The sequence below is a fragment of the Trichosurus vulpecula genome, chromosome 4 (genome assembly GCF_011100635.1).
Source record: "Trichosurus vulpecula isolate mTriVul1 chromosome 4, mTriVul1.pri, whole genome shotgun sequence".
Taxonomy (NCBI): domain Eukaryota; kingdom Metazoa; phylum Chordata; class Mammalia; order Diprotodontia; family Phalangeridae; genus Trichosurus; species Trichosurus vulpecula.
The window spans coordinates 67,478,296-67,506,236 of NC_050576.1; the positions used below are offsets into that span (position 1 = coordinate 67,478,296).

General features: G+C 38.1%; 1 protein-coding gene across 1 annotated transcript in view; it reads right to left on the minus strand.

The window, feature by feature from the left end:
- SLC9C2 (solute carrier family 9 member C2 (putative)) overlaps positions 1–27,941 on the minus strand; it is a 109,721-nt gene that overhangs the window by 74,698 nt on the left and 7,082 nt on the right. Inside the window, exons 3-10 of the mRNA XM_036755503.1 lie at positions 23,587–23,715; positions 20,122–20,287; positions 19,035–19,151; positions 14,874–15,035; positions 9,105–9,204; positions 8,472–8,615; positions 5,510–5,678; positions 3,366–3,447 (exon numbers count right to left, since the gene is read on the minus strand). Of these exons, the coding sequence (XP_036611398.1) occupies positions 3,366–3,447; positions 5,510–5,678; positions 8,472–8,615; positions 9,105–9,204; positions 14,874–15,035; positions 19,035–19,151; positions 20,122–20,287; positions 23,587–23,715 (1,069 nt within the window). The remainder of the gene's footprint in view (positions 1–3,365; positions 3,448–5,509; positions 5,679–8,471; positions 8,616–9,104; positions 9,205–14,873; positions 15,036–19,034; positions 19,152–20,121; positions 20,288–23,586; positions 23,716–27,941) is intronic.

Genomic DNA, 27,941 nt, shown 5'->3' on the forward strand with positions numbered 1-27,941 from the left:
TTAACTGAAATCAAACAGAGCTAAGTTTGCTTTATCCTGGTTGTACATGTGTTGAGTCATTCTGTACCCTTGGGCTTAAGCCTGGAGGACCAGTTTTGATGCTATTATAATCATGTTCCTGCTTTTTCCTCTTATAACAAATTTCTATTATCAGGGCAAGTGAACAATGGAAGTTTGTCATTGTGATAATATATGAAGATCTAAGTATAAAATATCTTGCTGTTCTTCAATCTGAATTTAGAGTCATTCCATATCCTAAGCAACTATGTAAATTGGTACTTGGGCTTATCATTTGCCTGTTAATCGTTATAAATTCACATAGAAGATAAGATCTTTAAAATATTTCAGAATGATATGGGAATGATTGGACAAATAAAGAAGCTAGTGAAACAAAGACATGAATGTCTATTAATTTGTGAGGTTAACGTCAGACACTTCTGTTTTGTTTTAAGGAATAGAATTTCATTGCAATCAGTTATCTTAATGGAGAGTAATTTATGAACTATCTTGTATTATCTCAATGGGAAATACAATTTTACTTAGATTTGTTATTTAATCTGAGATTAACACCTACGTGTAGAACATGTCCTAACATATATGCAAATTGCTCAGGAATTACCTTAAAGTTGCTCCTCTTGCTCAAAGGATATCCAAGAGCAGTAGTTAATGTTTATGTAGTATCTATTCCATTTGAATATGGTCAACAACTGAACACATTTTGCTATAGACCAGGGCTGTCCAAAATGTGGCCCACGGACCGCATGCAGCCCCAAGTGTGATTTATGCATAGAAATTTACATATATGCTTTAGTAAATGAAGCCGAGCACCTCAGAGCTCTCACTAAAATGGCAAATCAAAATATATTGTCTATTGTTTCAATAAAAACCTAAGGTTGGATAGCCCTGCTATAGACAAGTCATTTGATATAAACTATTCTCAACTTCATTTGTGTACCCATGGAACTTATGGGTGGAAAGCATCTACTTACAATGAGTGTTGTTACCTATGTTTTCATGGATAGGATTAGATCCTTATCAGTATCTAGTCTCCTTAAAAGAGGAAAATTGGAATTAGAGTGGAAAAGTTTGAGAAAGCAACAAGATCAGATGTGTGTGCATGTGTGTGCATGTGTGTGTGTGTGTGTGTGTGTGTGAAATGTATTGTGATTCTGAGGGGATATACAAAAACTTAATTTCTCTGAAGTTTCAAGTGAACTATAGGTTTCTAATTTGATTTTATTCTTATAGCTCTATTGTTGATGAGACCAAAAACCATAATTTTGAGTTGGTTTTCACCACATAACTATTAAAAAAGTAAAATTTAGAAGGGTGTAGTAAATTGTATTGAGATCTATTTTGTAAAGGATTTTAGCAGGAACATCCAAAAGTCCACAAATAATATGGAACCAGAGAAGCAAATCTACTAAAGAGGAGACCACTTCAGAGCGGCCTGAGAACAAGACCTATTCCAGAATGTCTAGGAGAAGATATTTCCAGAGACCAGATGACTACATGGGAATATCAGAAATCCAAGATGAACTGTGTTGATTAAATGGACATTGGGAGTAGGTTACTAAAATACAAGGAGACTTGATATTAGTTCATATTGATGATCTTTATTGTATTATTTTGGCTTTTGTTTCAAAGTATTTGTATTTGCTGATCTTTCTTAGTTACCCTGGTAACATGTAAATCTCTTCTAAAAATTGTCCATGGTCTTAGATATTCTTATTTTGCCTTATACTATGATTAATCAGTCTTCTTGTTCTTATATTTACAAGTCAAAGGAAATTGTGACAGGTCTCCCACTGACAATAAGGGGAAATTGAGAAAATCAAATTACTCTGATTCCATTTTGTGATTCATTCAATTCTGTATCATCCCCAATATGTTGTAAAACCACTGAAGCCATGTTTCCTTGTCTCTGAACTTATTTCAGAAATTCAGCTGGGCTGTAATAAGTTAAGTTTAGAAATCCAGTTCTCCCAATAATCACCAGATGCCACAGACTCTTTCTTCACCTCCTTTGGGATAGAGTAGAAGAAAATTGCTACAGGTGGTTTTCCTGTTGGTTATGTTATTTTCCTGATTGTGCTTATTTTGATGTTGTGAATTGTGTCTCCAGCGTAGCTCACTGATGAATTCCTCTGCTTCCACCATGATAATAGAACCAGTCATGTACCACTCATGGATCCTTGGGAAAGATACTATCAGAAAGAATGTATAAGCAGGTCACAAGGGGTGGAGTATATGGTGGGAGCAAGAGCCTGGGAATGTGACCTTGGGTATCATGGTTACTGTAAACAGCAAAACAGCTCCTGTCTGTGGGAAAACTTGCATGTGACCCTGGGGCATCTTTTAGCACTATGTCTTCTTTGATCTGTTTCTATATAATATCTGGCCTGTCCTAGGCTTGCTGTGGAAATGTACCACTGCCCTGCCCCACACAGGACCAGCCTTATAAGTAAGGTCCCCCAATAAAATCTATTTGCTATCATGCTAGTGTGTATTGCCCCTCTTTCGTCAGTATCTCAGTATCCTCTCCGTGGTGGGACTGTTTCTCTGGATGGTCTGCCACCCGACGCTCCCCCAAGCCGACTACAAGCTCCTTAAGATCAGGGATTATTTCACTTTTGTCTGTATGTTACAGTGCTTAGCACAGTATCTACCTGTGTTTGGCATAGTGGGCATTTTATGAATGCTTGTTGAATGACTGATTATTATCATGGATAAACGATGGGAAATTGGTAGCATTTGTCTTCTTCATCTCTTTTCCTACCCTTTGTGAATCTTAGGGTACAAAAGTAACCCTGTCGATAATGTTTTTGTAATAAAGTAATTATGATGATAGACTGTATACATGAAAAATGTTGGGTTTTTTTTTATATACAAAAATTGTTACTGTCAAAGGTCTGTATTTTTGCAAATACTTGTAGTCCCTCAGATAAAATTAATGGGGTATTTTGTCCTTAGACCATGGGTTTCCCCATAAGCATGAGTTAACAAATTTAAATAGACACTAACAGAGATATTCTAGGATGATTACTTTCACACACTGTTGAGTCAATAGGTCTCTTGCCCTCCTTTGACATCTCTTTTCTCCCAGGTTTTCCTGAGTCCATCCTACTCCCGTACACATCCCAGAGCAGCAGCTCCACAGCATCATCGGGAAATTAGACTTCACGGACTACTCCTTTAGTCTCATGTAAAATTAACTTATGGGTTATTCCAACAATCACCATCTATAATACAATAATATTATTTGAATAATGATAATAACAAAGCAAGGATGTGTTCTACTAAAATGACTTGTTATTGGCCTTATTTTTTTCCAAGATAATTGTTGTAAACTTGCTATACTTTACCTAATGTCATTGCTAAGCGAGTCACCATGACTGAATTTACCATCATACTCAATACAGATATGGCCAGCACATAGATTAGAAACTAAAAAATAAACAAATAAGAAAAAAGTCATTAAAATTTTTCCAAGGCTAATCATTATTCAACCATAGAGAAATCTAAACTCTGACCTTATTTAGATTTTTTTAAAAATTCTCTTCTAGTCAATAATATGACACAAAAGGACTTTTTCCCATTGAATAGAGGCATTGTGACAGAATAGATAAATAACTGGTCATGAAGCTCTGGGTTCAAGACCTATTTCTGTTAACTATTAGCTGCATGACCCCAGGCAAGACATATCTTTAGAATGCAGCTGAGACTCCAACTGCTAGCTCCTTCCCTATCATAGGACCTTGTATTTAGCCACTTTTAAATGTATATGTATGTTAACTTTATATTTATTCTGTATCTAAATTTTATATGTACTTGTCTCCCCTATTGGCATAGAAGCTCATTACAAGTACGGATCATTTCATTCCCCATACCTGTATTCCCAACAACCTAGCTAGTACAGAGTCTGGCATTCAGTAGGTGCTTAATAAATACTTGTTGATAGATTTATTGATTAGTTGATGTCATTCAGCATCTCAGTGCTTTATATAACTCTCTAAGACCATAAATCACACAGTACTAACCTGTGCTGAGAGGGGGATATGCCTCACTTGGAAGAGAAAGTTAGGTTCCTATCCCTTCCCTCTTTAAATACAATAGTTGAGGTACTGAAGTTATTTATTACCTCATAGATATAATATCTTCTCTGTCAAGGTGATGATGAAACTGCCCAGTTAGGGTTGCCTATAAAGATCCACACAGAACAGTGTAGCCTATGGGCAGCCAAATCATCAGGGCCAGGCAGGTCCTCAGCTTGCATTGCAAGGGCCCCAAGCAGCTGCCAGCAGTACAAACCACAGAGAGAGTGAGGGAGGTGGTTCCTGGACAATAGCAGCTGTTGCTCTAGTCATACAAGGTTCTAGAAGCAAATTGTGGTGATTCTCAGACATATAGAAAGCTCCAGAAATCATTGTGGCATTATATTGCATCGAATAAGGCTGAGCCTGCTTCTTATTCCAGCACTGAGGTATGTCTAGGCTCCAGTGGGAACCTCCAAAAGAGTTCAGGAATGTCAAAATAGAGTTACCATGCTTGTATATCCTCTCCCAAACTGACGTGCAAAGGAGCAGAAAGAACATTTCAACTTGGAGTTGAGAGTGATTTAGTAAATTGTAGGTGCTCAATAAATTCTTGTTAACTAACTATTGCAGATGACAAGAGTTTCCCAAACCCAGCACCAGCAAATGAGGTGGTCGGCCAATCAACAATTTCATGGACCAACACTTCTAATCAAGGCATGGGTTGTTAAATTTGGATAATTAACGAGTTGATTTTGTTGACCTGCTTTTTTTTACTCTTTTTTGTTCTTTGGTACAAGGGTTAGCTATTTGGGGAGGAGAAGAGAGGAGAGAAGAATAGATCTAGAAATAAAGATAATATAAAAACAAAAAACATCAATAAAAAATTATCCCCCTCTCCCAATTCCACATTACTATGTCCCTTAGCTCACACTTGTCTTTTTGCCATGACATATTCACATCTGGTTTTTTCACAGCCTCCAAAATTATATAATCGATGGTATTATTTCTTAGGTAGTCAATGTGAATGCAAAAACTAAGACACAGGCCTTTTCATATTATCAGCATTTTCAAGTTCCTTTTGAGTTTCTTTCTTCTTAATGGAGGAAAATTAATAGTTTTGACAAAGCTCATTAGTCAAAGTTATTTGCAAAGCACTTTATAAACGTTATCTCCTTTTAACTTCACAACAATCCTGGGAGGTAGGTGTTATTATCCCCATTTTATAGATGAAGAAACTGAGCCAGAGGTGAAGAGACTTGCCTAGAGTCACCTAGCTAGTATCTGAGGTGATATTCTAACTCAGATTTTTTTTGACTCCAGGTCCAGACTGATGTATACACTGTGGCACCATCTACCTGCCTCGATTCAGAAAAAAAAATTAAGTATACTGAATAGTTTTCCACATAGATAGCTGCTGCAAAAGTAATTTAGGGTGGAGGAGGAATAGAAAATTGAAGCTGTTGATTAGTTACCATTTGTGGTAATTCTACTTTTTCTTGATTCAAGTTATGGACATCAGGAGCCAGGATTAAACTGAAAGATCCCTTAATGCCAGACCAGATGATAATAATTCCCCACTTCCAGGTGAATTCACAACACGAATGTAGCAATACAGGGCTTACTAGCAGAATAGTTATCAACCTGTGCAAAGAAAAGCATCAGAAAGAAAAATCAAAGTTTAGATAAGAGAATTTTAGGGTTGGAAGGGGCCTGATAGATAGATACCCTATTTCAACCTTCTACTCCACACAGAAATCCTGTAATAAGAAGACATCATGTATTCTGGAGGTAAATTCAGATGCCGTGCCCCACCTTTTTCATTTTAAATAATATTTTATTTTTTTCTCCAATTACATGTAAAAACTAATTTTAACATTTTTTTTAACTTTTGCGTTCCAAATTCTACCCTTCCCTCCTTCCTGAAACGGTAAGTTATCTCATATAGGTTATACATGTGCAATTATGTATAATATATCCATATTAGTTATTATGTGAAAGAAAGAGACAGAGAAAGAAAGAGGAAGGAAGGAAGGAAGGAAGGGAGGGAGGGAGAGAGGGAGGGAGGGAGGAAGGAAGGAAGGAAGGAAGGAAGGAAGGAAGGAAGGAAGGAAGGAAGGAAGGAAGGAAGGAAGGAGGGAGGGAGGGAGGGAGGAGGGAAGGAAGGAAGGGAAAAATAGTATGCTTCAGTCTGTATTTAGACAATATCAGTTCTTCCTCTGGAGGCAGATAGAATTTACGATCATGAGTGCTTTGGGAGTGTCTTGGATCACTGTGTTGCTGAGAACAGCTAAGTCATTCACAATTCTTCATTGAATAATATTGCTGTTACTGTGTACAATGTTCTCCTGATTCTGCTCACTTCAGTTTGTATTAGTTTAAGTAAGTCCAGTTTTTTCTGAAACCATCCTGTTTGTCATTTCTTATAGCACAACAATATTCTATTACAACTATATCCCACAATTTGTTCAGCCATTCCCCAATTGATAGGCATTCCCTCAATTTCCAATTCTTAGCCATCACAAAAAGACTTGCTATAAATATTTTTGTACAACTAGATTCTTTTCCCTTTTGCTTTTTAATCAATTTGGGATACAGACCTAGTAGTGGATAAACATTATGCACAGTTTGATAGTTCAAAGTTACTCTCCAGAATGGTTGGATCAATTTACAATTCTGCCAATAATGCATTAGTGTTTCAGTTTTCCCACATCCCCTCCAACATTTATCATTTTCCTTTTTTGTCATATTAGCCAATCTGATGGGTATGAAGTGGTACCTCAGAGTTGTTTTAATTTGCATGTCTCTAATCAATAGTTGATTTAGAGCATTTTTTCACATGATTATTGATAGCTTTGATTTCATCTGAAAACTGTTCATATTCTTTGACCATTTATCAAGTGGGAAATGACTTGTATTCTTATAAATTTGATTCAATTTTCTATATATTTGAGAAATGAGACTTTTAGCAGAGATATTTGTTGTAAAAACTTTTCCCCAGTTTTCTGTTTTCCCTCTAATTTTGCTTGTATTGCTTTTGTTTGTACAAAAATGCTTTAATGTTATATAATCAAAATAATCTATTTTATTTTCTTTATATTTCTTAATACTCTCTATATCTTGTTTGGTCCTAAATTCTTCCCTTATCCATAGACATAATAGATAAACCATTCTGTACTCTCCTAATTTGTTTATAGTATTACTCTTTATGTCTAAATCATGTACCCATTTTGACCTTGTCTTGGTATGTGGTTTGAGATGTTGGTCTATACCTAGTTTGTACCATACAGCTTTCCCATTTTCCCAATGGTTTTTTGTTGAATAATGAGTTTTTGTCCCAAAAGCTTGGATCTTTGAGTTTATCAAACACTAAATTACTATGGTCATTTACTACAATGTATTGTGTACCTAATCTATTCCACTCTGTTTCTTAGCCAGATTGTTTTCATAATGACTGCTTTATAATACAATTTGAGATCTGGCACATTTAGGCCACTTTCCTTCATATTTTTGCTATCCCTTTTAAAGAGAAAGTGATAGATTCATCTAGTGTGTGTGTGCGTGTGTGTGTGTATACATGAGTGTATATCTGTATATCTTTGTGTATACAAAGAGAGACAAAGAAAATAATGAGTAAAAATAAGATGGAGGGAAATTCACAAATAGTAATTATAACTTTGAATATGAATGGGATGTTTATAGCAGCTCACTTTGTGTTGTCAAAGAACTGGAAATTGCAGGGATCCCCATCAACTGGGGAATAGCTGTACAAATTGTGATGCATGGTTGTGATGGAATACTACGGTGCCATATGTGCCATAAAAAATGATGAGTTCAATAATCTCAGAAAGTCCTAGAAAGACTTCGATGAAATGATAAAGAGCAAAATGAACAGAGCCAAGAGAACACTGTATACAGTAACAGAATATTGTTTTAAGAATGATTTTGAGCAACTAAATAATTTTGACTATTAAAAATACGCAAACTAGAAATAAAGGACATATGAAGAAAGGCACTATCTGCATCTAAAGAACCAATTGATAGAAATATGTATAGAATAATTTTACATTATACATATATATTATATATGTACATATATAATAAGTGTGTGTATGTATATACATATATATATGTGTATACCTATTTGTGTTTAATGGTAGCCATCTCTAGGGTGGGAATGGGGGAGAGAGGGAAGAAAAAAGGAAAAAGAAAAAAAAGAAATTTACATGATAATTTTATTATATATTTAAAAGGAATAGCAAGTTGTGCATAATAGATTTGCAATTTCATGTGCAATTATCTTTTTATTATACTATGTTATGGAAATGCTTGTTTTATTACAAAATTTAAAAATAAATTTAAAATAAAGTGATTTTAAAAGAAATATATAAACCGGAGAACCTAATTTTAACAAGTTTCAACAGATTTCATTCTTACCTTGTAACATTCACTGCTACAAATAATATTATGATGAAAGTTAGGTTGTGAAATTCCAAGTGCCCAATATCTTCACATCCAATCACAATGCCAATGAAAGTGAATATGAAAGATTGGCATGAAAATGACAGCATGAATAAGAACCTATGTTGAAAGGAAGCCATATTTGAATGTATTAATTTTAACTATCCATTTCACTTTTCTCATGGACTCAGGAATCTGACTTTCTCAGCCTACCACAAACAAAAATTGTTATATCAAGCATTGTTTGAAAGAACAACAACGAAATTGGATTACAACTCAAGGGTCTAGTCCCATGATCCTCCTCACTCTGATCACCCCAATACCAAAGAATTTTTCCCCCACCCCCCACCCCCAGAGTGACAATGGGAAGTCATTAAAACATAAAAAACAAAGGTCCTGGTTCTCTGCACTTGGCTGGAGGAGTACAAGCAACCCTTCAACTACAATCAAGCCCACAGCAGAGACAGTGTTAGGTGATCTGGATCCAGTTCCTTGAGGTAGTTTTTTAAGTTTACATGACTATAGTTAGAATTCAAGTTATCAAAAAGTCTTAAACATGAAAAAATATAATAAAATATAGCAAAAACCATAAAATAGTAATAATCTTACTTAGCAATTGTGATGTCAATCCCCGGCCTAAAGCTTAAGGAATCTAAAAGGAGCCCAAGAGCAATTAGAGCAACAACTCCTGAAAGTCCCAAAAATTCAGCTAGGGAGAAAGAGAAATTAATGAAATTAAATGCATGAAAATCCATGTGCTCTATTTTTATTATTCAACATTCATTCAAAAATGGTTTCTCAGTACCTGGGTTCAAATTATAGATCTTTCATTTATTCACTGTATGTCTCTAGACAAGTCACTTAACCCCTCTGAGCTTCAGTGGCCTCTTCTCTTTAATAGTATTTATACTACCTGCCTCCTAGAGGTGTAGTAATGATGGGGATGGGATCTAGACCCAGAAAAGGAAAAGCCCCTGGACTTTCCCACAAGGCCCAGTCCCTGGCATTCCCCTGAGGCACAGTCCTCCCAGTATAATCCTTTCAACTGTCCTTGCCTTGTGGCTTTGACCCTGCCCCAATCTCCAAGTCTCTGTTACCTCTAACCTAGCCCAGTCCTTCATTGTCTGGATCACCCCAGGCCAATTCCTACCCCTAATCCCATCTAGCCCCCTTCTCTGTTACCTCCCCATCACCTCAAACTTAAAAAGGTCAGTCTTGTCTACCAAATTGCTCAAATTCTTAAAATCTGACCAATAGCACAGACTCACTGGGAATCTTGCTCATCCCAACTGGTGTTTTAATAAACCTTGTCTCTGACTGAAAGAAACCTTGAGCCAAATTCTTTTGCGACAGGACCCACATCTTTTGCCCTTGCATTCTGGGATTCCTAGCACCCTAGACCTCAACATATGGTTCCCTGACCAGGAATTTGACTCAAGCGTTCTTTCAGTCAGAGACAAGTTTTACTAAAACACCAGTTGAGGTATGCCAGATTTTAAGAATCCATGCTGTTGGCTAGATCCTAAGAATCTGAGCACTTTATTGGAGGCAAGATGAACTTTTTATACAGAAACGACTGTGGGAAGATCTGAATGTGATCTAGGAGTGGCCAAGTAGTCTGAGATGATAACAGAGAAGAGGTCTAGATGGAATTAAGGGGAGTGGGGGAGGGATCTAGACAATGAAGGGCTGGGCTAGGTTAGAGGCAACAGAGAATTGGAGGTTTGGTTGTGGAGCCACAATGAAAGGCCAGTTGAAAGAATTATTGGGATGAGGCAATGCCTCAGGCAAATGCCAGAGACTTGGCCATGTGGGAAATTTCGAGGAAAGCTGGGGTTGGGGGGAGTTCCCAGGGCCCATACTCCATCACTACTATGTGCCGGCACTGTGCTAAATGCTGGAGATTCAAAAACAGTCAGTAATGGAGTGTTGTGTGTGAAGTATGACTAGGCTAGTAGAGTTCATGAAGAGAAGTATAAAAAGATTGTAATAGTAGGAAGGAGTCAGAGATAAAAGGCTTTAAATGCCAAACAGAGGGTTTTCTATTTGATCCTGAAGATAACAGGTAAGCACTTGGTAGAAAAAGGGGTGGGATGGGAAAGTGACACAATCAGACCTGAGCTTTAGGGAAAAACACTTTGGCAAGTGAGTGGAGGATGGACTAGAGTGGGCAGAGACTTGAGGCAGGGAGAGCAACTTTCCAGGTGAGAGGTGAAGAGAATCTGTACAAAAGTGGTGGCTGTTGAGCAGAGAGAAGGAGATGTATATAGAGACATGTTGGGAAGATAGAAACAATAAGATTCACTTTCTACTGTCCAATATAGGTATTAACAGAGTGACCAACCTATCTTCAATCCTTCCCACTATTTGGATGCTTTCCTTTTCCTGAGGATTCTTTCTCACCCTAATATTAAATTCCTGAACACTCTCAGTGCCAAGACAGCTTGCATCCTCATCACTCTGCCAGCCACTTCCAGACTTGGGCTTTGCCCTGTCCTTTACTACCCCAGAATCCTACTTCTCTGATGACAAGGAAAAGATTGAGGAAAATTAATATCGGATTGTCTTATTTAATAATCAATGTTTCTACGTGATCCATCTTTAGGTCTTCCCCAGGGGATGAATCTTGTGTTCTTGCTTTTCCTTTACCAAAATTTGGGGCCACCTGTAGAGGAGACCAAGGCAAGGAAAACCTGGTTGAGCCAAGATTGCTGGAGGTGGCTGTCTCTAATGAAGCAATAAGCATTCCTTGAGGGTCAGAGATGGGTGTAACACCTGAAGGCCAACCCATCTACTAATCAGAGTTGACTTATGTTTGCCAGGGGAGGCCCCAAGGAAGTACTATCGGGTCAATCAGAAGGAAGACACACCTGGATTTAAAAGCCCTATGACCCTCAGATAGGGTCTTTGGTAACTGAGATACTAATGACCTCAATTTCTTGGTTATTGCTAGACTAACTAATAAGTTGATTAAATTGTGCTTGGAATTTTTGTCTCTTGGAATTTTAATCTCAACAGATTTAAATAAGACATTGTTCTCTCACCTTACTTAATTTATCTTTGAAGTTATCAGGATGGGAAGGAAATCTGAAGCAAAGGTTTAGTGGGAGATGGTGGCCATTCATTCTTTAGATGAGGGTTTGGACTAGATGATCTTTGTGGTCACTTCCAACTCTGGGATTCTTTGACAGCTATAGGGAGTGGGTGATCAGAGAGGAAGTGATAGGAAAAGTCAAAGACAAAAATGAAAAGGAAATCTGGGAAGTAACTGGGGTAGTAAAAGGATGATATGAGGGGTCAAATAAAAGATATCATGGCAGAGGTGTCACAAGAAAAAAGGGTAAAGGGGGACAGAGCCAAGATGGCAGCTGGAAAGCAGGGACTTGTGTGAGTTCCCCGCCAGGTCCCTCCAAAAACCTATAAAAAATGTCTCTGAACAAATTCTAGAACTGCAGAACCCACAAAATAGCAGGGGGAAGCAGGGATCCAGCACAGGACAGCCTGGATGGTCACAGGATGAGGTCTATCCCTCATAGAGCAGAGGGGAGTGAAGCTCAGCGTGGGCAGTGGAAGGACCAACCAGGCCAGGAGCCTGCAGAGCAGGCCCTAGCGCCCTGAATCAGTGAGCTGTGGCAGTTACCAGACTTCTCAACCCACAAACACCAAAGACAACAGAGAAGGTTAGTGGGAAAAGCTGCAGGGGACAGAGTTCACGGTCCAGCCAACCCCCCAGAGGCAGCGGGGGTGGTGCAGCTACAGAACTACAGCTGCAGTTACTTCCCGCCCCGGGCCCACCTGGTGGGAGGAATTAAGTGGCAGATCAGAGCAGGAGTGCAGAGCCTGCCTCAGGTCTGGGTTGGCGGTTCTTGGGAAAGGAGGAGTACTGGTGTGGCAGAGCTGACTGTATAGAAATAGCTCTGAAATCAACAGCACATCCCCTCAAGCCTACAACAAAGTACTGTTTGCTCTACAAGCAGTCATACCCTGACAAAAAACTCAAGGGTCAAGTAAGTTGGCTGGAAAGATGGCCAGGCAGTGAAAACACACTCAGATTCAGTCTCAGACTCTGGAATCTTTCTTTGGTGACAAAGAAGACCAAAACATACAGCCGGAAGAAGTCAACAAAGTCAAAGAGCCTACATCAAAAGCCTCCAAGAAAAACATGAACTGGTCTCAGGCCATGGAAGAGCTCAAAAAGGAGTTGGAAAAGCAAGTTAGAGAAGTAGAGGAAAAACTGGGAAGAGAAATGAGAAAGATGCGAGAAAACCATGAAAAACAAGTCAATGACTTGCTAAAGGAGACCCAAAAAATACTGAAAAAAATATTGAAGAAAACAACACCTTAAAAAATAGAATAACTCAAATGGAAAAAGAGCTCCAAAAAGCCAATGAGGGAGAATGTCTTGAAAGGCAGAATTAGCCAAATGGAAAAGGAGGTCCAAAAGACCACTGAAGAAAATACTACCTTAAAAATGAGACTGGAGCAAGTGGAAGCTAGTGACTTTATGAGAAATCAAGATATTATAAAACAGAACCAAAGGAATGAAAAAATGGAAGACAATGTGAAATTATCTCATTGGAAAAAACTACGGACCTGGAAAATAGATCCAGGAGAGATAATTTAAAAATTATTGGACTACCTGAAAGTCATGATCAAAAAAAGAGCCAAGATATCATCTTTCAAGAAATTATCAAGGAGAACTGCCCTGATATTCTAGAGCCACAGGGCAAAATATAAATTGAAAGAATACACAGATCACCTCCTCAAATAGATCCCAAAAAGAAAACTCCTAGGAATATTGTCACCAAATTCCAGAGCTCCCAGGTCAAGGAGAAAATACTGCAAGCAGCCAGAAAGAAACAACTTGAGTATTGTGGAAAAACAATCATGATAACACAGGATCTAGCAGCTTCCCCATTAAGGGACCGAAGGGCTTGGAATACAATATTCTGGAGGTCAATGGAGCTAGGATTAAAACCAAGAATCACCTACCCAGCAAAAACTGAGTATCATGCTCCAAGGCAAAATATGGATTTTCAATAAAGTAGAGGACTTTCAAGCTTTCTCAGTGAAAAGATCAGAGCTGAATGGAAAATTTGACTTTCAAACACAACAATCAAGAGAAGCATGAAAAGGTGAACAAGAAAGAGAAATCATAAGGGACTTACTAAAGCTGAACTGTTTTGTTTACATTCCTACATGGAAAGATGATATGTATGATTCATGAGACCTCAGTATCATAGTAGCTGAAAGGAATATGCATGTATATATATATATATATACACATATATATATGTATATATATATGTGTGTGTGTGTGTTTGTGTGTGTGTGTATGCATGTATATACATATGTGTGTGTCTATGTATTTATATATGTAGGTGTATATATGTGTATATATATACATATATACACACATAGAGGGCACAGGGTGAGTTGAATATGAAGGGATGATATCTAAAAAAATAAAATCAAATTAAGGGATAAGAGAGGAATATATTGAGAGAGGGAGAAAGGGAGAGATAGAATGGGATAAATTATCTCGCATAAAGTGGCAAGAAAAAGCAGTTCTCTAGGAAGGGAAGAGGGGGCAGGTGAAGAGGAATGAGTAAATCTTGCTCTCATTGGATTTGACCTGAGGAGGGAATACCATACACACTCAATTGGATATCTTACCCCACAGGAAAGAAGGAGGAAGAAGAAAAAAGGGGGGATGATAGAAGGGAGGGCAGATGGGGGAGGAAGTAATAAAAAACAAACACTTTTGAAAAGGGACAGGGTCAAGGGAGAAAATTCAATAAAGGGGGATAGGTTAGGAAGGAGCAAAACATAGTTAATCTTCCACAACATGAGTGTTGTGGAAGGGTTTTACATAATGATACACTTGTGGCCTATGTTGAATTGCTTGCCTTTTTAGGGAGGGTGGGCAGGGAGGGAAGAAGGGAGAGAAGTTGGAACTCAAAGTTTTAAAAACAGACATTGAAAAACAACAAAAAAAAAGTTTTTGCATGCAACTAGGAAATAAGATACACAGGCAATGGGGTGCAGAAATTTATCTTGCCCTACAAGAGGAGAAGGGAAAGGGGGATGGGAGGGGAGTGGGGGAACAGATGGGAGGGCTGACTGGAGAACGGGGCAACCAGAATATACACCATCTTGGAGTGGGCAGGAGGGTAGAAATGGGGAGAAAATCTGCAATTCAAACTCGTGTGAAAATCAATGCTGAAAACTAAAATATATTAAATAAATTAAATAGAAAAAAAGAAAAAAGAAGAAGAAAGGGTAAAAAAAAATAACAGAACCAGAAAATAAGGGAGAAAAAGAATGAGTAATTCACTTCTACATATTGCATATGTCTTTTTTTCTCACTTTTCTTACCAACATAGAAAGTCAAGTATACCGTTGAGAAGCAAAGAATGACATCAGTCACTATATCACCAAATATGTCTGCCAGCACGTATTGGACGATTTTTGCAGTCCAAGATCCCACTATGATACTTCCAACAATATCTACAATCATATCTCCTGCTGTGTATAACTCTGTTTGAAAAGAAAAGAGTGGCTGAATTGTAATTCTTGAATATTTCATAAGAAGTGTCCATGATATCTCCATACTTGGCCATTTGTATGCTATTGTTTGACCATATTTGAAAGCAGACTGGATTGAGAAAGGGAACTTGGATCTACTCCTGGCTCAGTTATTAACTAACCACAAGTGACTTAACCTTTTTGGGTCTCAGTTTTCTTGGCTACAAAGCTAGGAGAAAGGCAACCTTAGAGGACAGCACACTGGACTTAGGGGTTAGGAAGATCTGGGTTCAAATGCTGATGCAGATACTAGCTGTGTGATACTGGGCAAGTCACTTAACTTCTTTGAGGCCCAGTTTCCCCACTGGTAAAATTAGGGAGTTGGGCTCAAGGTCTTCTACGGTGACTTCCAGTTCTAAAATCAATGATTCATGACTAGATGATGGCCGTTGTTGCCTTCCAGGTGTATCTGAAATACTAAAAATCTGTAAATTTCTGTTTCCCCACAGATATGTTCCTTTTCAACAGCCAGAATAGAGAGGCCAAGACAGATATTTAGTTAGAAGTGTCATTCCCTACCACCAAAGCATAGAGAAAGAACCTGAAGAAAAGAACTGTTTGATTGCTGAGTCCTCATCAGTTAATTCAAATATTTCTGGGTGTGTGGCTGATCTAATACTCTCCCCTTCCTATCTCTCTCAATCAATCACTGACAACTTTCACAGCCAACTTTTTTTCACGCTAAATATATTTTCATATTAGCCATGTTGCAAAAAATAAAGTAAAAAGCAAGAAACAAAGAAAGTCAAAAAACTATGCTTCAATCTGCACTGAGTTTATCAGTTCTCTCTCTAGAGGTAGTTACCATTTTCCATCATAAGTCCTTTGGAATTGACTTGGATCATTGTATCCATCAGAGTAGCTAAGTTGTTTGCAGCTGATCATCCTTACAATACTGCTGTTACTATGTATAGTGTTCTGGTTCTGCTCATGCATCAGTTCACTTTGTACCAGTTCACATAAGTCTTCTCAGGTTTCTCCTGAAACCATCCTGCTCATCATTTCTTATAGCACAATAGTATTCCATCACAATCATTTACAGCAACCTGTTCAGCCACTCCCCAATTGATGGGTATCCCCTCAATTTCCAATTCACTGCCACCACAAACAGCTGCTATAAATATTTTTGTACATATGAGTCTAGGGATATAGCCCTAGTAGTGGTATTGCTGGGTCAAAGGGTACGTAGTCAAAGGGTATGCACAGTTTTATAGCCCTTTAGGCATAGTTCCTAATTGCTTTCCAGAATGGTTGGACCAGGTCACAACTCCACCAACAGTGTGTTAGTGTTCCAATGTTTCCATATCCCCTTCAGCTTTTATGATTTTTCTTTTCTGTTATGTTAAACAATCTGGTATTGTGAGGTAGTGCCTCAGAGTTGTTTTAATCTCCATTTCTCTAATCAATAGCGATTTAGAGCATTTTTTCATGCAATTATTGATAGCTTTGATTTTTTTCTTATGAAAATTGCATGTTCATGTCCTTTGGTCACTTATCAAGAAGGAAATGGCTTTTATTTTTATAAATTTGGCTCAGTTCCCTATATGTTTGAGAAATGAGGCCTTTATCAGAGAAACTTTTTATAAATTTTTTTCCACTTTCCTTCTAATTTTGGCCACATTAATTTTCTTGTGCAAAGCCTTTTTAATTTCATGTAATCACAATTATCCATTTTACTTCCTGTTATTCTCTCTATTTCTTGTTTAACCATAAACTCTTCCCTTATCTATGAATATGTTATGATTGAAATTAAGGTAAACTGAGGCACAAAGTTCTGAGTATGTTTAATTTATTGATAAGGCTAGCAATTACCAATAAAAGAGGTCTTCAGCTCCTCAGCAAGCCAAAAGACTCGAAATAAGGGCAGATACATAATTTTTACAGACAAAAGGAGGAGCATCCTAAAGCTAAAAGGCAGCATCATAGATGGGGAAAACAATATGATTGGTTAGATAGTCTGAAGCATTACAGACATGAGGAACAATATGATTAGTTAGAAATTAGGAATGAAGGACTAATAACAACCCCTCCTTCATCTTGTTGCTATAGAAAACTCATTTGATGGTGTCTACCTGCATAGCTAGTTATGTCACAACAATAACAGACCAGGCTTTCTTGAAAGACAGCCAGTGTTGCAAAGATAACAGACCAGACTCTCTGGCATCCACCTGCATCCTTCAAGGACAACAGATTTCCTTGATACAAAAACATAACAGTGATTATCAGGAAAACGGAACTTCTAAACTCAAATAACCCAGAAAAGAAAGTGAATTTTTTAACTGAACTCAGAGACAAAGAAACGTGACTTACGCAGCGTACAGAATAGAATCAGTTACAAAAATGGAGACTATCAGTTTTATTTTCTCAGATATGACAGATAAACTTTTCTACGCTCCTCTAATATACATATGATACCACCTTTTATATCTAGATCATTTATCTAATTTGACCTTATTGTGATATATGGTGTGAGATGTTGGTCTACACCTATTTTCTATCAAACTGCTTTCCAGTTTCCCCAGCAATTTTGTCAAATGGTGAGCTCTTGCCCCAAAAGCTTGGATTTTGGGGTTTATCAAACACTTGATTAATATGGTCATTTGCTGCTGTGTATTATGCACTTAATCTATTCCACTGATCCACTACTCTATTTCTTAGCCAGTACCAGATTGTTTTCATGATTATGGCTTTGTAATATAGTTTGAAATCTGGCACTGCTAGGCTGCCTTCCTTGACATTTGTTCATTGGTTCCCTTGATTTTCATGACCTTTTGTTGTTCCAGATTTTTTTGTAGCTTTATAAAATAATTACTTGGTAGTTTGATTGGTATTGCATTGAATAAGTGAATTAAAGTAGAGTTGCCACTTCTATCATACTGGCTCACACAGTGAACTCTTAAAACACAACCTAGTTCCAGTATAGAAAAGAGCTCAGTGCTGGTAAGGGGAATATGAACATAAAGCAAATCTATCCCCACCTCTCCTAGATACAAAACTTAATAAATTGCCCAGTAAACCAGCTCACTCCAGAGTAAGGCTGACAAAACTGATCTACATGTATCTTTCCCCTTACTTCTCTTATCTCACCTCTAATATACCTAGAGACTAATGTAGACTTACCTCCAAGACCCCTTGAGCACTAGTTCCAAGAATCTGGCAGGTCCCACTTCTTGGGTTCCAACTGGCACCTTTCCAGGTGCTGATCCAGGTCCCTTGATTTGCCTTCATCTCAAGAATCATGTGACCTCAACTTTGACTTCAACTATGACTTCAGTTTTAAAGCTGTACGTATTAATCAACGACAGCTTAGATTCATCTGAGTATTTTAGTATTATCTAGGGCCCTTCCCCTGTACCCTATGCATGTACCATGGCCTGGTCCAGCTTCTAATTCCATCAATGAATGATTGCTGGATGATCATTCCTGCCCTCCTCTTTTGTTAACCTTAACCTTCTGGACTTCAACATTCATATGGAAAAGGGAATGCTGCCCAAGGTGGGTTGGGAGGAAAATAATACAGAGTCAGCAGCTAAGATCCTGTGATGAATATGGGAGGTACAGCAGAAGGCACGTACCCTCTTTGTGCCTGGAAAAACACAAAGCTAATCTTTTGGATGTGAAGGCGCTGCAGTGTATAGAATGCTAGATGTGAAATTAGGAAGAACTGAATTCAAATACTGCTTCAGACACTCATTAGCTGTGTGAACCTGAGCAAGACAATCAGCCATTCTCAGCCTCAGTTTTCTCATCTGTAAAATGAAGGGGTTTGGACTAGAGGGCCTCCATAGTGCCTTCCAGCTCTAAATCTATGATTTAACCTAGTATGTCATTTTTAATTTGCCAGAAATAAAACATGGGAAATCAGTGAAGTCAAGGCATCTTGAATTGCATTTAGTTCTAGAATGTTCTGAAATACACCATGTGAACATGACCAGAAACAAAAGTTCCTACCTTTAAACACTGAAGTCCATTTTCCAAAATTTCTAAAAGTCCCGAAAAATATAACACTGATACCACAGCTGATCAACGATTCCCCTCTAATAATATCAATTAATATTTTGGAAACACCTCAAAAAAAAGAAACCATGATAAAATGTATGAATTACAAGTGAATGTGGCATATGGCAAAAGTGGTTATGTGCAAGTGAACAAACATTCAAATAGAAAAATATGTGAGGAAAATAAAGAAAAAATAAAACAGGACTTAGAATTTTCAATAGAATAAAATTAACGAAATGATTGTTATTTTTAGTGCTTTTAGGTATGCAAAGGGTTTTAAAAACATTATCTCATTTGAGCCTCAATTCAATTGAAAAAGCATTTATTAAGTACCTACTGTGTAACAGGTACTAGGGATAAAAAGACAAAAAATAAAATATAACAGTTACTCCCTTCAAGAAGCTTACATTCTGTCTCACAACAAGGGGGAAGGGGACCAGCATTATTAACTAATTACTATAGCTAAGGGCAGTGAAGCGGCACAGTGGATAGAGCACTGGACTTAGAATCAGGAACACTCATCTTCCTAAGTTCAAATCTGGCCTGACACTTCCTAGCTGTGTGACCCTGTGCAAGTCACTTAGCCTTGTTTGCCTCAGTTTCTTCATCTGTAAAATGAGCCGGAGAAGGAAATGGCAAACCACTCCAGTATCTTTGCCAAGAAAACGCCCAAATGGGGTCATGACAAATCGGAAGTGACTGAACAACAGCAAAGGTGATACGAGAGGTAGAGCGCCAGTCGTGGAGTCATGAAAGAGTTCAAATTCAGCCTCAGACACCAGCTGCATGCCTTAAGGCAAGTCATTTTTGCCTCAGTTCCCTTCTTTGTAACATGGGGAAAATCAAAGCACCTACCGCTCAGGTTTGTTGTGAGGATCAAATGAGATAATAGCTATAAAGAGTCTAGAACAGAGCCTGGCACATAGTGAGTCCTATATATTATTAAGTATAAAATGCTGATTATTTTTCTGGTAATTCAAGGAATTTTCAAGTACTTACTCAAAAGATCAAGATAATAATAATATCAAATATAACATACCTACAGTTTTCAAGGGATTCACGGACTGAAGAGGATCTGTGATGCCAACAGTGATACTAAAGAATATGCAAGATTGAAGATCCCATTTATACCTATTGAATTTCGTGACAATGTATCCAATTAAAATGAAAGCTGCAGCAAAGCTTGTAATTCCAGTTATTAAAATCTGTAAAATCAAGTTATAATTAGACTTATTTATTTTCAGTAATCAAACTTTAAATTACCTATTTGTTATAATCACAGATGCTTTTCAACATAGATGCTTTTCAAAATTGTATTCTTGTCCAATTGTCTGCCTCCAGGCCAGACAATACATATATGTTTTCAAATTAAATTATACCTTATTTCCAAGACCTCAAGGGATTAAAACAAATTACAGCCTTGTTAGTATAGTTTAACAGTCCCCAATGTCAAAAATATCTTAAAATGCCACCTAAATTCCTAATGTCACAAGTTAAATGGATTTCCTCTTAAGTTCAGTGCTAAAGATGGAGAAAAAGTCCTTGTTCTGTCCTATTGTTGTTGCTTTTTTCAATTGTGTCCAACTCTTCATGACCCAATACGGAGTTTTCTTGGCAAAGATACTAGGGTGGTTTGCCATTTCCTTTTCCAGCTCATTTTACAGATGAGGAAATTGAGGCAAACAGGGTTAAGTAACTTGCTCAGGGTCACACAACTAGTAAGTGTCTGAGACCAGATTTGAACTCAGGAAGATGAGTCTTCCTGACCCCAGGCCTGGTACTCTATCCACTGTGTTACCTAGCTGCCCCTCTCTTTATCCTTCATTAATTGCAAAATGAACAGATTTTCAATGGAGGGCTTATTAGCAATGACATAATTACATGCAACTCCTCTGAAACCCTGGAGCTGATGAATAATATTTATCTATACATGCCAAATATTAGACATCAAAGCTACACTACATCTTGCAAACGTGGAGAAAGTTGAAACCATTTGCTGTGGAACTATACTGATAGAACAGACAAATAAATTGTGGGTTTGCCAGTCAGGGTACAATCAATGGGGCAGATTGGGTGGAAATATGCATGAAATGTTAAGACAGAAAACTCTATTTGCTTTCATTTTTACTGCTATAGATTTTCTGCCAAATATCATACACACTATGATTCAAAGTTTACCTGAATTTTTCGGCATGAAAAATCAGCTTCTCCATCCCTATACTCTAAGTCACCACTGTTTCCCTTGTGGAGTGACTGCCCTAGCATGTAGAAAAGGCCAAATGGTTGAAGTGGGTCTGAAAATAGACCATTAAGAAGCAGGCAAATGATCTGCTGCCAATTGCCCTTCACTTTTGGCTCTATCTCCAATTAGGCCCTTCTGAAATGAGACAAAGAACTTAAAATCTTGACCTTAACCAGTTTAGGTCATATGTTCATCCAATCAACTGTTGTTTGTTTGTTGTGGTTTTTTTAATCCTAACAGTTCTTTTCCCTGACCCCCCTCCCACCACCACCTAATTTTCTATTCCTACATCTCTGTTTTCAGCACAGAAGTATAAGAGCACTTAGAAAGATCCAAATACTCCCAGAGAATGATAACTGAACCATTTACTGAGGGTTTTTTTTGTTTTGTCTTCCCATAAGAATCTAGTGTTTTCATGACTTTACAACACATCTGAATATTGGCCAAAAGGAACACAGCATACTCTCCCCTTACTTCCCTGGGTCTCCTCATTCCAAAATATCGTTTCCTCCTCCCCTCTACCTCTCTAAAACCGACATGTTCTCTCAGCCTTGACTCAAGCCCCATTGACCATCCAGCCCATTTCAGACCAAGGTGGTATCACCCTCTTCTAAATTCCTCTCCCCACTCATTTGGAAGCACCACCCTGTGCTATCTCTTATATTAAATTCTGTATTGCTATGTCATTCTTCATATTGTCTATGTTTTATCTCATCAACTAAATTGTAAGCTCATCAGCAGAAATCATGTTTACTATTTCTTTATCTCTCTCACAGTGCTATATACGTATTTAACAATTATTAAATATTAATTGATTAATCCAAGCAGTAGACGAAAACTATCTTGTCTCCAAGGTTTCAGACTTTCATGAACCTATCCAGAAGAGTTTTTCCATAGTCCCTTTCAAAATGCTATAATTGAGCCTTGTTATATCTATATAGCACCTAGGCAGTCTGCAGAAGTACAAGGTATATTGCATTGAAATGAGACAAATAATTTCCTTGTTTTCTACTGAAGCCAAATGAGGCTGAACAAAAGATTAATGAAGCAAAATGCATGCTCAGTCTTCACAAAGATTCTTAACATCATTGCCTCCACATGGAAGAATTCTAACCACAAAACCTAATTCTCAAAGAGAAAAGTTTACTGGAAACTACATTAGGTCATAACTGGATATAGTAGGTACCTAATAAAAATGTTCATCAAATTGAAATATCTTTAGAGGTCTGGGTTTGTATGTTTTTATTGGATTTGTGATTCCATTGGTGCACAGACCTCCTGACGATTAACCTTCCTCTACCGATGGAAAAGTGCTCAGCAACATAATCTTGGGGAATTGCCGAGGCACTGAGAGATTAAATGATCTGCCCAGGATCACAGAGCCAATAATGTGACAGAGGAGGCAGTCAGGTCTTCCTGACTCTAAGGCTGGCTCTCTAACCACTCCTCTATACTCCCTCTCTGCTCCAAAGACAACTAGTCTAGAAAAACAAGAATAGACAAAACAGCTTCCTTCAAGAAAGTTCAGAAAAGCTATTCAGAAAACAACTATCAGTTGGTGGCTTTTTGTTGTTGGGGTTTTTTGTTTGTTTGTTTTGGAGGCAGTTGAGGTTAAGAGACTTGCCCAGGGTTACACAGCTACTAAGTGCCTGAGGCCACACTGGAACTCAGATCCTCCTGACTCCAGGGTTCATGAGCTGCCCCTGGTTGGTGGCTTATTAAATAAAATCTCTTCTCTTTCTTTCCCCCATACATTGCCCAGACTTGGGTTATTTGGTTGCTCATTTAGCACCTTCACAGGAGAGAGGGATGAAAATGAGAACAGGAATGAGGGCCAAATCGGTCCTTCTGTCTATGCATAAATAATTATAGCCAAGGTGTGCCCCCATCAAAGAAGGCACTTTGCTCTGTGAGTGAAGCAGAACTGCAGTAGCTTAAAAGAAATGAGATGCGCAAATTTTCAGACATCTCCACTCCAAATATTCATCTGGACTATTTGTGCCTGAGCTGTGGTAGAGCATTCCGAGCTCAGACTGGTATGATCAGCCACAGTCGACACACTGTACCTTGACTCCAATGTGGTGATGTCATTTTGATCTTCGAGAACAAGGGACATCAACGAATCAAGTAGTAATGAACAGAAAGGAGACTTAAATAAATGTAGTTTGTAGATCATGTATCTTTGAGTTCCCCACAACATCCATGTCCTCGATTAATACATATAATCAAGGGGTGACAAGTTTACTTGAAAATAGTTCTTACCTGCCAAAACATGTTCCTGAGTACATAAAAATCCATTTCTAAAGCAGCCACAAAGGTCATTAGTGGTAAGAAAGCATGTACAAATACGTAATTATCTGTTTTTAGAAGAGGGTAGAGAAGTTGTTGCACCTGATGAAACAAAACAGGGGAAAAAAAGTTCTGCTACTACATGCTGCTACTAGGAAGGGTTAGAATACAACTTGAAACACTTTAGCCAATACAGATTTTAGTGTTTTCTAATTAAAAGATACCCGCAGCACAGGGGGATCTCAAGGTAGTAGGGACTCCTCCAATTGCACAGATCCCAGATAGGTTATAATTTAGTAGACCAGACCTAGGGGCTGTCTGAGGCATGCCGATGCTAAGAAACTTGTCAAGATCATGCAAGTAGAAAGCTCCAGAAAGAGTTCGGGGCTTATTTTTTCCTGACTCTAACCGGCTGCCCCAATCTGCCTCTAATTAGTTAATAGCGCTACAAAGCAGAAATCATAATAGCCATGTAAGAGATTGGGGGAAGAGTTTTGTTTCCACAGAGTTGAAGGTGTCCCTCTCCCCCTCCCCCACCCCAGCTTTAGCAGAATGTAAGTCAGGTGACTGATGGGAACTACTTCCAATCAGAGCTCTGATCTAGCAACCAGGCCTCAGGTCAGTCGGGTGAAAGGTCAGAGGCTTGCATGCATGTTTAAATGAGCCATTTGAGGACAGCATGACGTAGGCAGTCAGGGGGTTATATATGGCCAATGAAGAGCCTGGCAGAATATTGGAAGGAAAAGCCAATAAAAGGACTGGCGTCCATCTGAGTCTTTCATACTCTCCTGTAATCTGTTCAGGAGATGTGCTCATTTATTCAGACCAAATAAATGTAAAACACAGTTAAAGTGCCCCTACTTGGGTGGCATCCTTTCTCATGAGAAAGCAATAAAATTCCTTTCTACTTTCTACCTTGAGAAGCCTCTGAATTTAATTTGGGGAAGGGTCGCTGTCCTACACAGACAGCTAACATTTATGTAGTAATTTAAGCCAAGTGCTTTACAAATATTATCTCATTTTATTCTCCCAACAACCCTAGAAGGGAGGTGCTATGATAGTCCTGACCTTACAGATGAAAAATCTGAGGCAGATATAGGTTAAGTGGCTTGTCCAAGGTCACACAGCTAATAAGTATATGAGGTCAGATTTGAACTCATGAGAATTTTGAAAAGTGAAAATAACTGTTGGAGAGACTCACACTCCATCTGGAGCAAGCATTTTGTTCAATTGTAAAATTAAATGGAGGGTTGGGCAATTAACTTGTGAATTTAGGACATCTAGGTGGGCCATAGTGGCTAGTTTTAGTTGTCCAAACTAGTTGTGTGGGGTGGTCTTCATTCACAAGAAGGTTCTTCTAGTTCTAGTCTTGTCATTAGCTAATTCTACATTGCTTTTAGTAACAATAACTATAATTAAAACCGCTCTCTGAAACTTTACCAGAATATCTATTGAATAGTTACTATTGTCAAGTCAATCACAATTTCACAAAACTTGTGTGAAAACTGGGATTATTAAGAGAAATGAACACACACGTGGAACCCAAAGAGTTCATAATCCATACAGAAGTTTGCATATATACGACAGTAGGAGAAAGGAAGGAAGAGAAAGCACAAATCTCCACCTAAAGGGGCATGGCATAGAAGGGGGAAAGATGCAGTAAAGGTGTGAAAAGAACAAAACCCCTCCCAAGGGAAGGAGAAAGGCGATGGCAAAAGTGGCATTCTTTTCCCTTGGGAACTGCCAGACCATGAAGATATGATGGTCTATTTATCTATAAGGGTCCCTGCTGCAAGCAGACTGACTGACCTCTGTCTTGACTTCCAAGGACACACAGGGAGTCCAGCTTGGGATGCAAACAAGAAATTGTGTCAGGTCAGGGAGGATTTCATCCGTGACACATTCAGGGCCTCCTGCATACTCTAGACATTTCTGAAAAATGTGGCAACTCAAAAAGACAAGTTCAGGGGACTTCTTAACATTCCTTAGCACTATTCATCAAAACTCCCTATGCCTAAGTGTTCTCATTCAAAAAAAGGGAATGATAATATTTGCATTGTCTATCTCAAAGAGTTGTTGAGAAGAAAGCACTTTGTAAACCATATGGCACAGGGGTTCTTAACCTTGGGTAAACAGTCTCTCAAGGGTCTATGGATAGATTCCAAGAGGTATATAACACACTATTTTATACATAATATATGTTATATATTAAGCACTAAGCAACTGAGCTATTATTAATTGCAATAATTTTTATTACATGGCACACTTAATAACATTATCTTCACATAAGACAGACCATAAATGGACTTTAGACGACAAGTGATTATTTTTTTCTTTTTAAAATCTAAGTTAAAATAAAGTAGCCAAAAAATCCCCAAAGCAGCCTTTCAGAGTTTGTGCAGAAATGTACTGCCTTTTTAAAGTAACTGGCTCATTTTAGTGTAGGTCATCTGTCCTTATCAGAAAATTTGCTTTCAAATTCTATTTGATGTAATCAAGCAATTTTAAAGAATACTTTATTCATATAATTATCTCTTGTTTACTTTGTTTTGTATCTGAAGGACTATAGTCATCCCCCTTGTCTGAACAAAGAAGCAAGAGTGGAACAACTCATATATTCTCATAGACTTAGGCTTCAAGAGACAGATATCAGACAGATGTCTTAGGACAGAATTTAGCCCCCTCCCCCATAGGCTGAATGGGGAAGTTCAGCTAGAGTGCAGTGATTTCTTCCATTTGAGAATATGAGAAGATAAGAAGACTGAAAGGTCTTCTTTCTCCTCTTTGCTCAAAGACAACGATGATGATAATGGTGGTGGTGGTGGTGATGGTGGTGATGATGATGATGATAGTTTATGGTGATATAGCACTCCTAATAATAAGGGCTCTGCATATTATTTCATCTTCTTCTACTGTTGCAGTATACGAAACAACCTTTCCACATGAACGTTTACTTGACAATTTCCATTTAGTATAGGTCTGGGCCACATAGAACAACACTGTTGAAAATTAGAAAATTCAAATCCCTTACTCCAGCATTTAGTGCAGTGCCTGAGACATACTAATAAATACTTACTGACTGACTGAAATCATAAAGTATTTATTAAGCACAATAATTAGATTATAAGCTCTTTGATGGCAGAGACTGTCATTTGCCTTTTTTATATTACCAGAAGAACTTTTGAGCAGACCTGGGCAAGAATAGCACAGGTTGGGTAGGCATGAATGGATTCTGTGGCAGGAATCTCTGTCCCAATGAGATCATAGATCCTTTAGATTCTTAGAGTATTCTTTCAGGGATGTTACGTGGCTGTCAATCATAATACCACAATTTCCAAAGGATTAAGTTTGCAAGTTATCAGGAAGGCAACGGAGAGATGTATATTAGAAGTTAGCTGCCACATATTTTACACACACACACACACACATACACACATACACACACATTTGTACAAAAGCAGCAGCATTAAAGATATTAAAGAGATGTATGACCAGAAAGGGAAGTGGACCAGTCATGGTGAGATCAAGAAATAACAGATGCACAACCTGTGTGCTCCACTGATGTTCAAATAGGGTCAGACAAGTTTTTAATAACTTTTCTTACGTGAAGTATATCTCTGCCTGGGAGCACATGTGAGATTGCTCTGTTTAAAGCTGTGGTTCAGAGATCCAAATCCCATTCTCAACCACTTGTTCCTTTTTTATTTTAATATACATCAAAAACTGTACTCAACGGTAGCACGGAAAGGACATTCAGAGAGTCACGACCCGAACCCCCCCACCCACCCCGGAAAAGAAATAAAAGAACATCAATGAAGCTTTTACAAGAACACACATAGGGAATAGAAGGCAGTTATCAGCAAAACACAGATAAGCAAGACAGCCTGAAAAATTTTCCTGCGTTCATTCTATGTGTAAGCTTTCTCCCCAGTACAGATTATCTTATGTATATCAAAGTTTCCCTACAGGCTTTTCCTAGATTCATCACATTTATAGGTTTTATTGCTCAGTATGAATTCTCTCATGTTGAATGAGCTGCTCAGGGTCTTTTCTACTTTAATCACTTTTCTGTGTGTGCCCTCCAGTATGAGTCCTTGGATGTCACTTAATATGTGAGCTGTACCTGAAGCCTTTCCCACATTCATTACATTCCAAGTATTTCCCTGCAGGAAGAATTAGCTTACATGTTTGAAGGAGTGCAATCATGGTGAAGGCTTTCCAGCACTCATTATGTTCATAAGACTTCCTTCTAGTATGAGTTTCCGGGTGTTTAGATAGTCGTTCTTCTGAAGGCTTTCTCAATATTCACCACATTCAAAGGGTTTCTC